The sequence below is a fragment of the Ursus americanus genome, chromosome 22, assembly GCF_024610735.1.
Source record: "Ursus americanus isolate L20-20 chromosome 22, mUrsAme1.1.p, whole genome shotgun sequence".
NCBI lineage: Eukaryota > Metazoa > Chordata > Mammalia > Carnivora > Ursidae > Ursus > Ursus americanus.
Window position 1 is genome coordinate 34,972,281 of NC_142148.1, and position 13,415 is coordinate 34,985,695.

General features: G+C 37.7%; 1 protein-coding gene across 1 annotated transcript in view; it reads left to right on the plus strand.

The window, feature by feature from the left end:
• SLX4IP (SLX4 interacting protein) overlaps window positions 1-13,415 on the plus strand; it is a 186,635-nt gene that overhangs the window by 154,317 nt on the left and 18,903 nt on the right. The window contains exons 5-6 of the mRNA XM_045809037.2: window positions 6,861-6,938; window positions 10,104-10,192. Coding sequence (XP_045664993.2) covers window positions 6,861-6,938; window positions 10,104-10,192 — 167 coding nt within the window. The remainder of the gene's footprint in view (window positions 1-6,860; window positions 6,939-10,103; window positions 10,193-13,415) is intronic.

Genomic DNA, 13,415 nt, shown 5'->3' on the forward strand with positions numbered 1-13,415 from the left:
ATTCAGAGCTGTAGCTTTGGTAGTCAACTTCAGTTTTAGACCCTTCCTAATAATAACATTCTATTGCTGGAGATTTTGTATAGGGAGATTTTTGAAAATCTCAATCTTAGTCACCTAGAGCTGTAAATATTAAGTATGATTCACCAGCAGAGGCAGAATGACTTAGATACCGCATCTTGTTATTGTTATTCACACCTTTGGAGGACTGACTTTATAAATCATTACTTTGAAAATCACTGTAAAATTTTTCTGGGTATATTTGTGAATTCCAAATTGTTAAGGACTCCTTTCTTACAACCTCCACCACCCCGCCAAGCAGGCGTAGGACAAATAAACAGATACAGAAGTCTCTTCCACTCTCAGTGACCAAGGAATAAAGGATTTGTTTTGAAGCACTCAGAATAATGCCAGTGGTGTGCATATTTTTTCGACATTTTATGCAGAAGAAAGGCACATGACCAAAAAGCAACCCATTTCAAACGTGTTAGAAAAAATACATTTCATCTCTGTAAGTCTGGAGATTATGCTGTCATAGATGTCACTCTTATTTCGCAATCCTTGGGACTGAAGCAGTTGTGCTGTCAAAGCCGTAGCTTATGTAGACAGATGTCAAATCTGCAGTCACGATGTTCTGGATCTTTCTACAGGGGTGTCAGGAGGATACTGTATGTAAAAGTGGGAACTTCTTTGCAGTTTTTTAATATATATAAAATTTACTTCAAAACAATTATAATTGCGGACTTTGAAGAATCTGATGGCCCTATAGACCCCTTCTTATAACTCCTGGCCCTTCCAAATTCGTGGATATAATACTGTCTCTGAGGTTGTCTTAGAACCTGGAGATGCTTACCCCTCCTTTCTAAAGTCCTTAATCTTTTCAGGAAGGTCAGCAACAAAGTAGTTTATACCTGGAGGAGCTGGAAGGGAAGGAAGAGAGGAGGGAGGAAGGAAGGGAGAGAGGGAGAGAAGAAGAAACCATGCTGGTACTTTTTGTGAAATTCTGTTGCTACCCTATGAGACGAATGGTAATGTCTCCATTTTTAGATGGAATGTACGCCTTTGTATCAGGCTTCTTTACCTAAACTTTTGTTTGTGAGACTTTTCTGACCGGGCCTGGAGTTGTAGTTTATTCATTTTTAGGGGCAATGTAGTATTTCACTGAGTTGCCCCCTTCTCTTTAAGTTTCAGATGTACTTGTTTGTAATTTGACATCTATATACATTACAAAGGGAGCACCACAGCTCTAGTTACCATCCATCACCATCCAGATAACATCCAGATAACTCTCTTCACCCTTTCACCACCTGCACCCCCCCACACCACCTGTAACCACTAGTCTGTTGTTTTTGTTTTATTTTGTTTGTTCATTTGTTATTTTAGATTCCACATATGAGTGAAATCATATGATATTTGTCTTTCTCTGTCTTACTTCATTTAGTCTAATACCTTCAAGGTTCACCTGTGTTGTCACAAATGGCAAGATTTCATTTTTTAAAAATTTTTGAGTAGTAGTCCATTGTATAAATGTATCACATCCTCTTTACCTATCTATCGATGGACACCTAAGTTGTTTCCGTATCTTGGCTATTGTAAATAATGCTGCAGTAAGCATGGGTGTGCATATATCTTTCAAATTAGTGTTTTCATAGTCTTTGGATAAATATCACAGAGTAGAGTATCAAGGTCATATGGTAGTTCTGTTCTTAATTTTTTGAGGCCACTATGTTTTTTCCTTTTCTTTTCTTTTCTTTTCTTTTCTTTTCTTTTCTTTTCTTTTCTTTTCTTTTCTTTTCTTTCCTCTTCTTTTCTCTTTCCTTTTCTTTTCTTTTCTTTTCTTTTCTTTTCTTTTCTTCTTTCAAGATTTTAATTATTTATTCATCAGAGCACAAACAGGCAGAGGGAGAAGCAGGCTCCCCGCTGAGCAAGGAGCCCGATGCAGCACTCCATCCCAGGACCCTGGGATCATGACCTCAGCTGAAGGCAGACGCTTAACCAACTAAGCCACCCAGGTGTCCCACTGTGTTTTTTATAGTGCGTATACCAATTTATATTCTCACTAACAGTGCACAAAGGTTCACTTCTCTCCACATCCTCACCAACACTTGTAATTTCTTACCTTTTTTTAAAATAACTATTCTAACAGATGTTAGGTGTCTCTCATTGTGGTTTTGATTTGCATTTGCCTATTAAATAGTGGTGTTGAGCATCTTTTCATGTGTCTGTTGGCCATCTGTATGTCTTCTTTGGAGAAATGTTTTTTCAAATCTTCTGTCCCTCCCACTTTTTTTTAGAGAGGGGGAGCTGTGGGGGAAGGGGTAGGAGAGGGAGAGGGAGAGAGAGAATCTTAAGTAGGCTCCATGCCCAGTGCAGAGCCTGACATGGAACTTGATCTTACAATCCTGAGATCATGACCTGAGTCGAAATCAGTAGTTGGTTGCTTAACTGACTGAGCCACCCAGGTGCCTCTCTTCTGCCCATTTTTTAATCAGGTTGTTTTGTTGTTGTCATTGAGTTATATGAATTTTATATGTATTTTGAATATTAACCCTTATTGGATATATAGTTTACAAAAAAAAATTTCTCCTACTAAGTGGGTTACCTGTTCATTTTTTTTTGATGGTTCCTATGCTGGGTAGAAGCTTTTAAGTTTGATGTAGTCCAGTTTGTTGACTTTCACTTTTGTTTCCCTTGTCTTTAGAGTCATATCCACAAAAATGTTGCTAAGATTGATATCAAAGAGCTTAACACAATATTTTCTTCCAAGAATTTTATGGTTTCAGATCTTACATTCAAATTTTTAATGCATTTTGAGTTAATTTTTACGTATAATGTAAAACGGTGGTCTAGTTTTATTCTTTCACATGTGGCTGTCCAGTTTTCCCAACATCATTGTTGGAGACTGTCCTTTCTCCATTGTATGTTCTTGGCTCGTTTGTCATAGATTAACTATCCATATATGTGTGGGTTTATTTCTGGGCTTTCTGTTCTGTTTCATTGATCTGTGTGTCTGTCTTTGTACCAATACCATAATGTTACTTACTATAGCTTTGCAGTATAGTTTGAAATCAGGAAGTGTGATACTTCTAGCTTTGTTTTTCTTTCTCAAGATTGCTTGGGCTTTTCAGGATCTTTTTTGGTTCTATACAAATTTTAGACTTATTTGTTCTAGTTCTCTGAAGTATGCCACTGGAATTTTGATAGGTATTGCATTGAATCTGTGGATTGTGTTGGGTAGTACAGACATTTTAACAATATTAATTCTTCCCAATCTTAGCCCAGGATATGTTTGCATTTATTTGTGTTTTCTTCAGTGCCTTATAGTTTTAAATGTCCAGGTCATTCACCTCCTTGGTTAAATTTATTAGTAGGTATTTTATTCTTTTGCTGATGCAATTGTAAATGGGATTGTTTTCTAAACTTCTCTTTCTAATGTTTTGTTATTAGTGTATAGAAATACTACAGATTTCTGTGTGTTGGTTTTGTATCCTGCAACTTGACTGAATTCATTTATTCTAACAGGTTTTTTTGGGGAGGGGGGTGGTTTTGTGTGTGTGTGTGTGTGTGTGTGTGTGTGTGTGCTTTACAGTTTTCTACACATGGTATTATGTCATCTGCAAGTAGTGACAGTTTTACCTCTTTTCCGGTATGGATGCCTTTTATTTCTTTTTCTTGCCTAATGTTTGTGGCTAGGACTTCTAATACTACTTTTGAATAAAAGTGGTGAGAGTGGGCATCCTTGTCTTGTTCCTGATCTTAGAACTTTCAGCTTTTCACCATTAAGTATGATGTTAGGTATGGTTGTCATATAAGGCCTTTATTACATTGAAGTATATTTCCTCCATACCCACTTTGTTGAGAGTTTTTTATCATAAATGGATGTTGAATTTTGTTAGATTATTTTTCTTGCATCTGTTGAGATGATCATGTGATTTTTATCTTTCATTTTGTTAATGTGATGTGCAGTATTGATTGATTTGCAGATGTTGAACCATCCTGGCATCGCTGGAATAAATTGCACTTGATCATGGAGTATGATTCGCTTAATGTATTGTTGGATTTGTTTTGCTAATATTTGTTGTGGATTTTTGGATCTATGTTCATCAAGGATATTGGCTTTTAATTTTCTTTTTTTGTGGTGCCCTTGTCTGGTTTCAGTATCAGGGTAATGCTAGCCTTGTAAAAAGTGATTGGAAGCTTTCCATCCTCTTCAATTTTTGGAAGAGTTTGAAAAGGATAGGTGTTAAATCTTCTTTGAATGTTTGGTAGAGTTCTCCAGGGAAGCCATCTGGACTTTTGTTGTTGGGAGGTTTTTGATTACTGTTTCAATCTCCTTACTGGTCTGTTTAGATTTTTATTTCCTTATTATTCAATCTTGGAAGATTGTAGGTTTCTAGGAATTTATTCATTTCTTCTAGGTTGTTCAGTTTTTTGGTGTGTCATTTTTCATCATAGTCTCTTACGATCCTTTGTATTTCTATGGTATTGGTTATAACTTCTCATCTTTCTGATTTTATTCGAATTCTCTCTCTCTCTTTCTCCTTCTCTCTTAGTTTAGCTAAGTGTTTGTCAAATTTGTTTATCTTTTCAAAGAGCTAACTCTTCATGTCATTTTTTTTTTTTTTCTATTGCGTTTTTAGTTTCTCTTTCTCTTCAGGTCATTATTTCCTTTCTTCTGTTAATTTTTGGGCCTTGTTTGTTCTTATTTCCTGATTCCTTTAGGTGTAAAATTAGATTTTTTATTTGAGATTTTTCTTGTTTCTTGAAGTAGGCCTGTATCGCTATGAACTTCCCTCATAGAACTGCTTTTGCTGCATCCTCTATATTTTGTTATGTCCTATTTTTATTTTTACTTGTCTATGGATACTTTTTTTTATTTCTCTTTTGTTTTCTTCAGTGACCCATTGGTTGTTCAGTAGCATGTTGTTTAATTTCCATGTTTTCATGATTTTTTTCCATTTTCTTCTAATTAATTGTTAGTTTCATACCATTGTGCTTGAAAGAGATGCTTGATATGATTTCACTTTTCTTGAAATTATTGAGACTTACTTAGTGGCCCAACTTGTGATCCAAACTGGAGTACATTTCCTGTGCACTTGAGAAAAATGTGTATTCTGCTTTTGTATTGAATGCTTTGTATATATCTGTGAAGTCTATCTGGTCTAATGTGTTTAAAGCTGATGTTTCTATATTGTGTTGTTGTTGTCATCTGGATGATTTATCCATTGATGAAAGTGGGGTATTATACTCTCCTAGTATTACTGTATTGCTTTCAATTTCTCCCTTTAAGTCTGTTCATATTTGCTTTATATATTTTGGTGCTCTTCTGTCTGGTGCATATATATATTTATAAATGTTTTATTTTCTTGTTGGATCGGCCTCTTTATCTAATGCCCTCTTTTGTTTTTGATTACAGTCTTTGTTTTAAAGTTTATTTTGTTTGATATGAGTATAGCTACTTCAGCATTCTTTTCATTTCCATTGCTGGGAATATCTTTTTCTATCCCTTCACTTTTAATCTGTGTGTTCTTACTTCTGAAAGTGAATATCTTGTAGGCAGCATATAGATGGGTCTTGTTTCTTTTATCCATTTTGCACTCTGTGCCTTTTGACTGGCGATTCTAGACCATTTACATTTAAAATAATTATACATAAGTATATACTTAATTGCCATTTTCTTCATTATTTTCTTGTTTTTGTAGTTCTCTCCGTTCCTTTCTTCTCTTTCTCTCTTTCTTTGTGGTTTGATGGCTTTCTTTAGTGTTACGTTTAACTTCCTTTCTCAGTTTCTTTTGTGTATTTACTATATATTTTTTCCCTTGTGGGTTACCATGAGGTTCACATAAAATATCATATGTAAATAGCAGTTTGTTTTAGGTTGATAGCAACTAAATTTTAAATACATTCCAAAGCTTACCTTATTACCCCTCCCCCATGTTTTATATTTTTTGATGACACATTTTACATCTTTTTTTTTTTTTTTAAAGATTTTATTTATTTATTCGACAGAGATAGAGACAGCCAGCGAGAGAGGAAACACAAGGAGGGGGAGTGGGAGAGGAAGAAGCAGGCTCATAGCGGAAGAGCCTGATGTGGGGCTTGATCCCATAACGCCGGGATCACGCCCTGAGCCGAAGGCAGGCGCTTAACCGCTGTGCCACCCAGGCGCCCCACATTTTACATCTTTTTATTTTATGCTGCCCTTAACTAATTATTGTAATTTGAGGGAATTTTACTACCTTTTTCTTTTAACTTTCATGCTTGCTTTAGGAGCACTTGTGCACTACGTTTGTTATATATTTTCCTTTTCTAGTGAGATTTTTTTACTTTAATTCATATATATGTATATGTGAATATATATAATATATATTACTTATCAATATGTAATATATAATAATTATAACCAAATATATATTTTTAATATTTTATACCCAAATATATATATTTGGTTATAATTAATAGTGCCATTTCTCTTTGGCTTAAAGAAGGCCCATTAGCATTTCTTATAGGGCCAGTTTAGTGGTGATGAATCCTTTACCTTTTGCTTATCTGGAAAGCTCTTAATCTCTCCTTCAATTTGGAATGATAACCTTACTGGGTAGAGAATTCTTGTTGAATTCATTGTACCGATAAAGTAACTGATCTACTTCAGGGACTGGAGACCATCCCAGCCAGGTGCTTTGGCCAGGCTAGAAGAGCTTAGATTGTAATGTTTACCCCTTCCTCTCCCTCTATTGATTCTTTTTATTCTTTCATTTGCTAAATAATTATTGAACATATACTATGTAGTAGGCACTGGGAGGCTTGTGAGAGTTAGTGGCAAACAAGCTTTTAGTCTAATGATGTCCTCTTTGACTTTACAGGTTATGGCTTTCAAATCACAGCCTATTTCCTCAAGAGAGGGATACGCCTTCACTGTTTCAGGAGTTCACAGAGTACTGGTAAGAAAATGATTTCTTGAGTTGTCAGGTACTATTAACTTGCTCTAGAGAAGGAATGAAAATTAAGGAATGAAGATTCCAACTTGCTTCATTGCCTTTGTGTAATGGAAGTACTAATTAAGAATATTTCTAAACATTTGTGATTTTTTATTTTGTTTCTCAATTTTCACTGATTTACTGCCTGTCTGAGAACTGTGAGCTGAGCCACATTATGCTTCACTCTCCTGCTGCATCTCAGCACTTTCGTTGAGCTTCCAGAATGATTTGACAGGAAGTTAAACTATGAATCACTTCATCTTTGTCTGTGCACACCAAGTCCCTGGGATACAGAACAAGTGTGTACACGAGAAAATGCTTTCCCAGCCCAGAGCTGTCAGAGCCTTTCTTAGGTGTGTGACAAGGCCAGCTTCCCTCCTCATTTCCCCAAGTCAAGAAGTCCACTGGGGAAATGATGTCAAACACGTCCAGCCAACAACAATAAAGTCAGATGCTAATGACAATTCTCCAAGCTGATCTGAATATTGGAAAGAAAATCTAACTGAACTTCTTGGATGATTTTAATATATAAGATATGAAACAGGGACTTTGAAAATAAACTGTATGGAGATTTGCTTTTGGAATCTTAACAATGATCTGCACTTTTTAAACTTTAAGTGTCACTCAGATATATTGGTCTCTTAATGGGGCTTTCCACTTTGTTCAGTTCTCTTAGTAAAAGAAGCCAGTTAACCTTGTATCTGTCTGTTAAAATGAAGACTAGCTACCTTGTATGGCAGAGATTGTTACTGCCTAAATCTTTACTTTATTTAAGTATTAAAATAATAAAAATCTCAGTTATGACCTAAGCAAAGAAAAGGTATACAGAAGTTGCTTTCTGTTTATACAGTACCTGGCCCCAAAATGTTCAAAATTCATCATTCTAGCATTCTTATTTTTCAGAGGAAGAAATGAAAGGACAAATCAGAGGAATTATTGGATAGAACTGATCATTTTGAATTTGAATTCCGATCTACTGAGTTTTATTTCAATGTTAGGTTTTGGGCAGGGGGCAGATAATGAATTCTGTGGCTCAGTTCCCCCTTCCTGAAAGTGAGAAGCAGACTACTTACCACTTATCTCATTAAGAAATTTTAAGAATTGGGGGGCCAGGGTGGCTCAGTTGATTAAGCATCTGACTTCAGCTCAGGTCATGATTTTGGGGTCCTGGGATTGAGCCCTGTGTTGGGCTCTGCGCTCAGCGGGGAGTCTGCTTCTCCCTCTCCCTTTCCCTCTGCCCCTCCCCCTACTCTTGCATGCGCGCAGTCTCTCTCTCTCTCTCTCTCTCAAATAAATAAATAATTTTTTTAAAAAAGAAATTTTGACAATTAATGAATAAGGGTGCCTGGGTGGCTCGGTCAGTTAAGCATTGCCTTCAGCTCAGGTCGTGATCCAGGGGTCCTGGGATCAGCCAAGCATCAGGCTCCCTGTTCAGTGGGGAGCCTGCTCTCCTCCTCCCTCTGCTGCTCCCCCTGCTTGTACTCTTTCTTTCCCTCCCTCTCTCTGTCTGTCAAATAAATAACTAAATAACTAATCTTAAAAAAAAAAAGAATTAATAAATGTTAATGACTTTTATTTATTTATTTATTTATTTATTTGGCTTTTCAAAATTCATCCCTAGTCTTCTAACCAGGTAGAGCATCCATGAGAGGTCAAAATTCCCACACACTCTGGCCTTCTGAAATGGGGATTTCTATATGAGGAGGACGAGTGGGGGTAAGACCAGAATGACAGGTTAGGTCCCACTCAGGGAGGGCTTTGAAATTTGCAGGTCATATGGTAGATACTGAGGAGCCAGAATGGGGTTTTGAGCAGGATAAGTGGAGCTGGTTTTTTTTTTTTTTTTAGAACTGGTGACCTGCTTGCACTGAGTAGGATGAAACAGAATAGGGAAGAGTGATCACCAAGGACACAGCAGTGGTCTAGGGGAGAGGTAAAGAGATGGCTGTTACTAGAATATCAACTCATTAGGCCTTTGGTGTAATTTAACCTAGCCAGGTGGTATGGTGTTAACTGCGTTAAGTTGTGTCTCTGTAATCAGCACCTTCGCACTTGGCTCCTAGTGTACCAGGCTCAAGAGGCACTTTTTCCTTAGTCAGTCCCTCACATCGTCATCCACTGTTGGAAATGAACAATGTATGTAAAAGGCTTCACTTATCTGATTCATACCATCCCTCTTTAAAAATATTGGTCATCTAAGAGGGAAGCTTTTTCTTTTAGAAAAATGGCTTTTTTACGAGTATGATCCATGTGTATTATAGAAATATTAGAGCAATACAACCAAGTATAAAGAAGGGAGAAGATCCTCACCTCCCACGTAGAATATACACTGTTAGCATCAGCTAAACATCACTCCAGAGGCAGGTGGAGGCTGCGTAAGTGAATGTGGATGGATAGACAGATGAGAGAGGAGGAAAGATACAGATGGCATTTACCACTTTATATTCTTTTTTTCATTGAATGTTGGGGCATCCAGTTCTGTGATTCCTTCAGCCTTCTCCATCTGGAAGTCAGTGGTTTTGCTTTAAGAAGATGATAGATTAGTGTGAGTATAGTGTAATTATATCATCTTTGCTATCGCGTATTTTACTATTTCCTCATTATTATTCCTATTAATGACACTGCTATTTTCATAGCCTGATTCAGATTGGGAATTTGCCCTCTAGTTTAGGGGACTGATCTAAGACCAGTTGACCAAAGAGATGATAAGTAAAGTGATTAGTAAGAACGTCAACGAGTTTTCAGATTTTATCTCCTATTCTTCCTCTTCCTGTATAAATCCACGCACTCATTAGAGAACGTTGATCCTATTTCCCAAATGTGAGTTCTGGTCAGACAATAGCAAACTGATACAGGGGGAGGGCTGCAAGGGCCCTGCCTGGGGGTTTCATGGGATGTAATATAATGGTCCAGGGGCTCAGGTGGACCAATTTGCAACCTCCTGGGTGCTCCCCAGAGCTCTGTGCTTGCCCCGCCCTACTGATTGCAAACACTGAAAGGAGAGGAGGAGAAGAGACATGTGGCTTATACATACATGCTTGTAACTATAACTGAAAAATCTGGGACCAAGCATTCCTCTGCATAGATTTTTGATGCCTTTAGTAACTTGATTTTCTTCATTTTGTGCAGAGCTCTGCGTATTTCCTGACAGATTTGTGGTCTGTGTAAGTCAGCTTTCATTGAATTGTGATCTTTTGGCAAGTCAGAATGAAGAATTGGTATGTACAAAAACATTCTATAAATAAATCTGCTTAAGTGACAGCTTACTGTAAAAATCGAAAAAAGTATTGTCTTCAGTTATCATTTGGCTATCCAGCATTGGGATAGGGACCCAATGCATGTTTTAAGGGACTAAAAATGTCCTACCTATTGCATGATAATATTAACTGATGGGTTTTAATTTGTTTGCTTTTTTTTTTTTTCCTGAAAACCCCTTGAAAATTTAGTTTGATCAACCATATCTTTTCCACGTCAATTTTAACTGAGAAAGCAACATATCACAAAAACTGATGATGATTATGATAATATTCAAATGAGATAAAGCAAAATCTTTCAGGGAAATGAAGCAAAATCCACATGTTTCCACTGGAAGCTTTCATTGGGGTCAATGGCTTTTGAATTTTATTCCATGGTGAATCACTGACATTTTCATGAGAATCAGTACTTTTCCCCAGTGTCTTGTTTCTTTGCTGATAGGGCTTGTTTTCTGTCTCTTTTCTCAGGCTTAGTCTTAAGCTTCATCAGGTCCTGTTTCATTTGTGTTTATTGGAGTTCTCGATGCAGTTCCATAGATACAGAAAACTCACCCATAATATTGTAGCTTACAGCTTTGTCTTGTAAGCTCAACGTATACACTTGAAAGAACCTACTTGGGGTTTGTGTGTGTGTGTTTGTGTATGTCTTGCTGCAGCCACAGTCCTATCTATCTGAACTTACCTCTGTGCAAACTTTTTTTCATATTTTTAGATATATTACTTGAGCTTTAACAAAGAGGAAAAAAATCTAGCAGACATGAAGGCTGGACATGAAGTGTGACATGATTATTATGCTTCTAAAATAATTTATGGAACTATTAGATTACTCCTTATGTTTATTATTTTTTAATCCATGTGAAATGTGAAATTTGGCCCGCATGGTCTAAAAGCAGCTTCTTACCTCATCTTAAATAAATTCATAGAGACTAGAAGGGTGAATAGGGACCTAGGAAAAGTAAAGAGCAGAGAAGCTTTTGTTTGGAGCAGATGAGTCCTTTGGGAAAGCCAGTGAGACCCTTATTTCTTCATCTATCAATTAAATGGCATAAATGAAGCAAATCTGGTGAAAAATATTAAAAGTGTATTCTTTGAAATGTTCCCAGGATGTTAGCGTTGTCTTAGTAAATTAAAAAATACCAAAGTAGTAATGCTGTTGGCAAACAACTATAATACAACTTGATTCTCAGAGCAGTGATTAAGAAAACAACAATTAACTGTACCAGGAAGTGTCATTGCTTGTATGATATGTAATATTAATACTTAATATCTTAAATTATTAAGGGTGAATTAAAACATTTCAATACAAATGAAATATTATCCTCCCTAGGGGCACTGGTCTTTATACAGATCTGAGTTTTCTATAGCTGCTGTCATATAAATCCTGTAATCTGGAGGACTTCCTACATGCTAAGAATTTTCATTCTGAACAGTTGACTAGCCTGAGCCTTTTACATAAGCCAGTTCAGTTTTCTTATCTTCGGTATGTTCTGACTTCTGGTGATAACACTATCAGAGTTTATATCATGAGGATCTTTCATTGTTTTCCGTGACTCTCTTTAGATGTGCTCGGTCTCTGTCTCTTCAGCTGCTCTTCTTCCGCGCCTCTGTGCCTGCACGTACACACACTTTCCCAGACGTGCACCCGCGAGTCAGCTAACACAGAGCGCCACTGACCAGCTCCCTGCCTGGACACAGGCTCTGTACACCCCTTTCTCCTTTCATGCCTCCAGTCCACCACTTCCTTAAGCTTGTTGTCCCTAGAAACAGTGAAATATCCAGGCCTAGCAAAGGGCCCTCCTGCAGATTGCCCATCAAGCCAAGAACATGGGCCTTCCACCCTAGGTGCCCTGGAGCTTTCACCCCACTGATGTTTGACCTCTGCAGAGCCCACCTGTCTCAGCCATTTGAGGATCAGTAAGCCATCCTTCCTTCCCAGAATTGCCTTCTGTCTGAGAGAATGTGTGCATACTCCTTGTTATATACTTCAGATGCCCAAAGCCAGTGATATCTGGTTCTTGTGTGCGTATTCCTTGAACTTCTGGAAAGCTCTGACTTCTTTATCACTTTACATTGATACTCGACAAAGGGCAGGATCCATCTCATTTCCGTTCATAGTTATTGTCCAGGAATGTCTGACTGGGCAAGGTCTGGGAAATTGGCTTCCTAAATAGCTGTATTGGAGATGCGTTTTTGTCAATAAACATCAGTGATTTGCCTGTAAGTATTTACTGAACTCGTCTTCCATGGCCGCAGAAGTGAGGTGGGAGTGAGCCAGTACCCAAGCAACAGCCTGGGCACCTTGCTTGTGCCTCAAGGAGCAGATTCCTTTTCCTTCTTCTTCTTCTTTCTTCTTTCTTCTTTCTTCTTTCTTCTTCTTTCTTCTTTCTTCTTCCTTTTTTCCTTTTTCTTTTTGGTTCCTCAGTGTCTGAATGACAGTTGGTTAGGAAATCTGGGAGTGCCTATTCAGAACTGCTCTGCCAGGGGAATCTTTCAGCCTGTATAGAAGGAAGCCAGCTGCACTCAGCTCTCTGGTTCTTAAAGGTGGCCGCACAAAAGAACCGCTGTTCCCGATCAGGCACTACAAAGGGAGTGATCTCCCTCCTTTGGAGGGCAGAACGGGTGCAGCCATGCCACCCCCTAATGCCCTCCCCCTGCACCAGGGAGGTCTGTTACCCCAGCATTTCTGTCGCCCACCGAGGGGCGTTGGTGCAGGGAGATGCTCCATGTTGCAATAACTCTGCACCGAGTGCCCATGTGCCAGGGATGTGGGAATTGTGATGTGTACTTTGGGAAGAAAGGGCATTATTATGAGATGAGTCACTGTATTTTTCTTACTACAGTTTCTCATAAGAAATCTCGAGGCCCTTGTAGCCTCAGTGTTTGACCTATTGCTAGGAATGGAGCTGGGAAGTCTTTCTGAGGGTTTTTACCTTTTGTTTTGTCTCCCAGTGTTTGTTCTCCCTTGCCTTTTTTCCTGAGAAATATGAAAAGCATAAAGTAAATTTTGATTACATTCAGTTATATTCCATTTCAACAATATTGTCTTTCATATTTACAAACCCAGGTTCCTCCTCAGATGTAAAGCTCTAGGGCCTTTGGGAAATTAAAAATTATTATTTTTATTATTTCTTTATTAGAGCAAATAGCCAGTAATCACCAAAGTAATTACTTTACAAAGTAATAACTT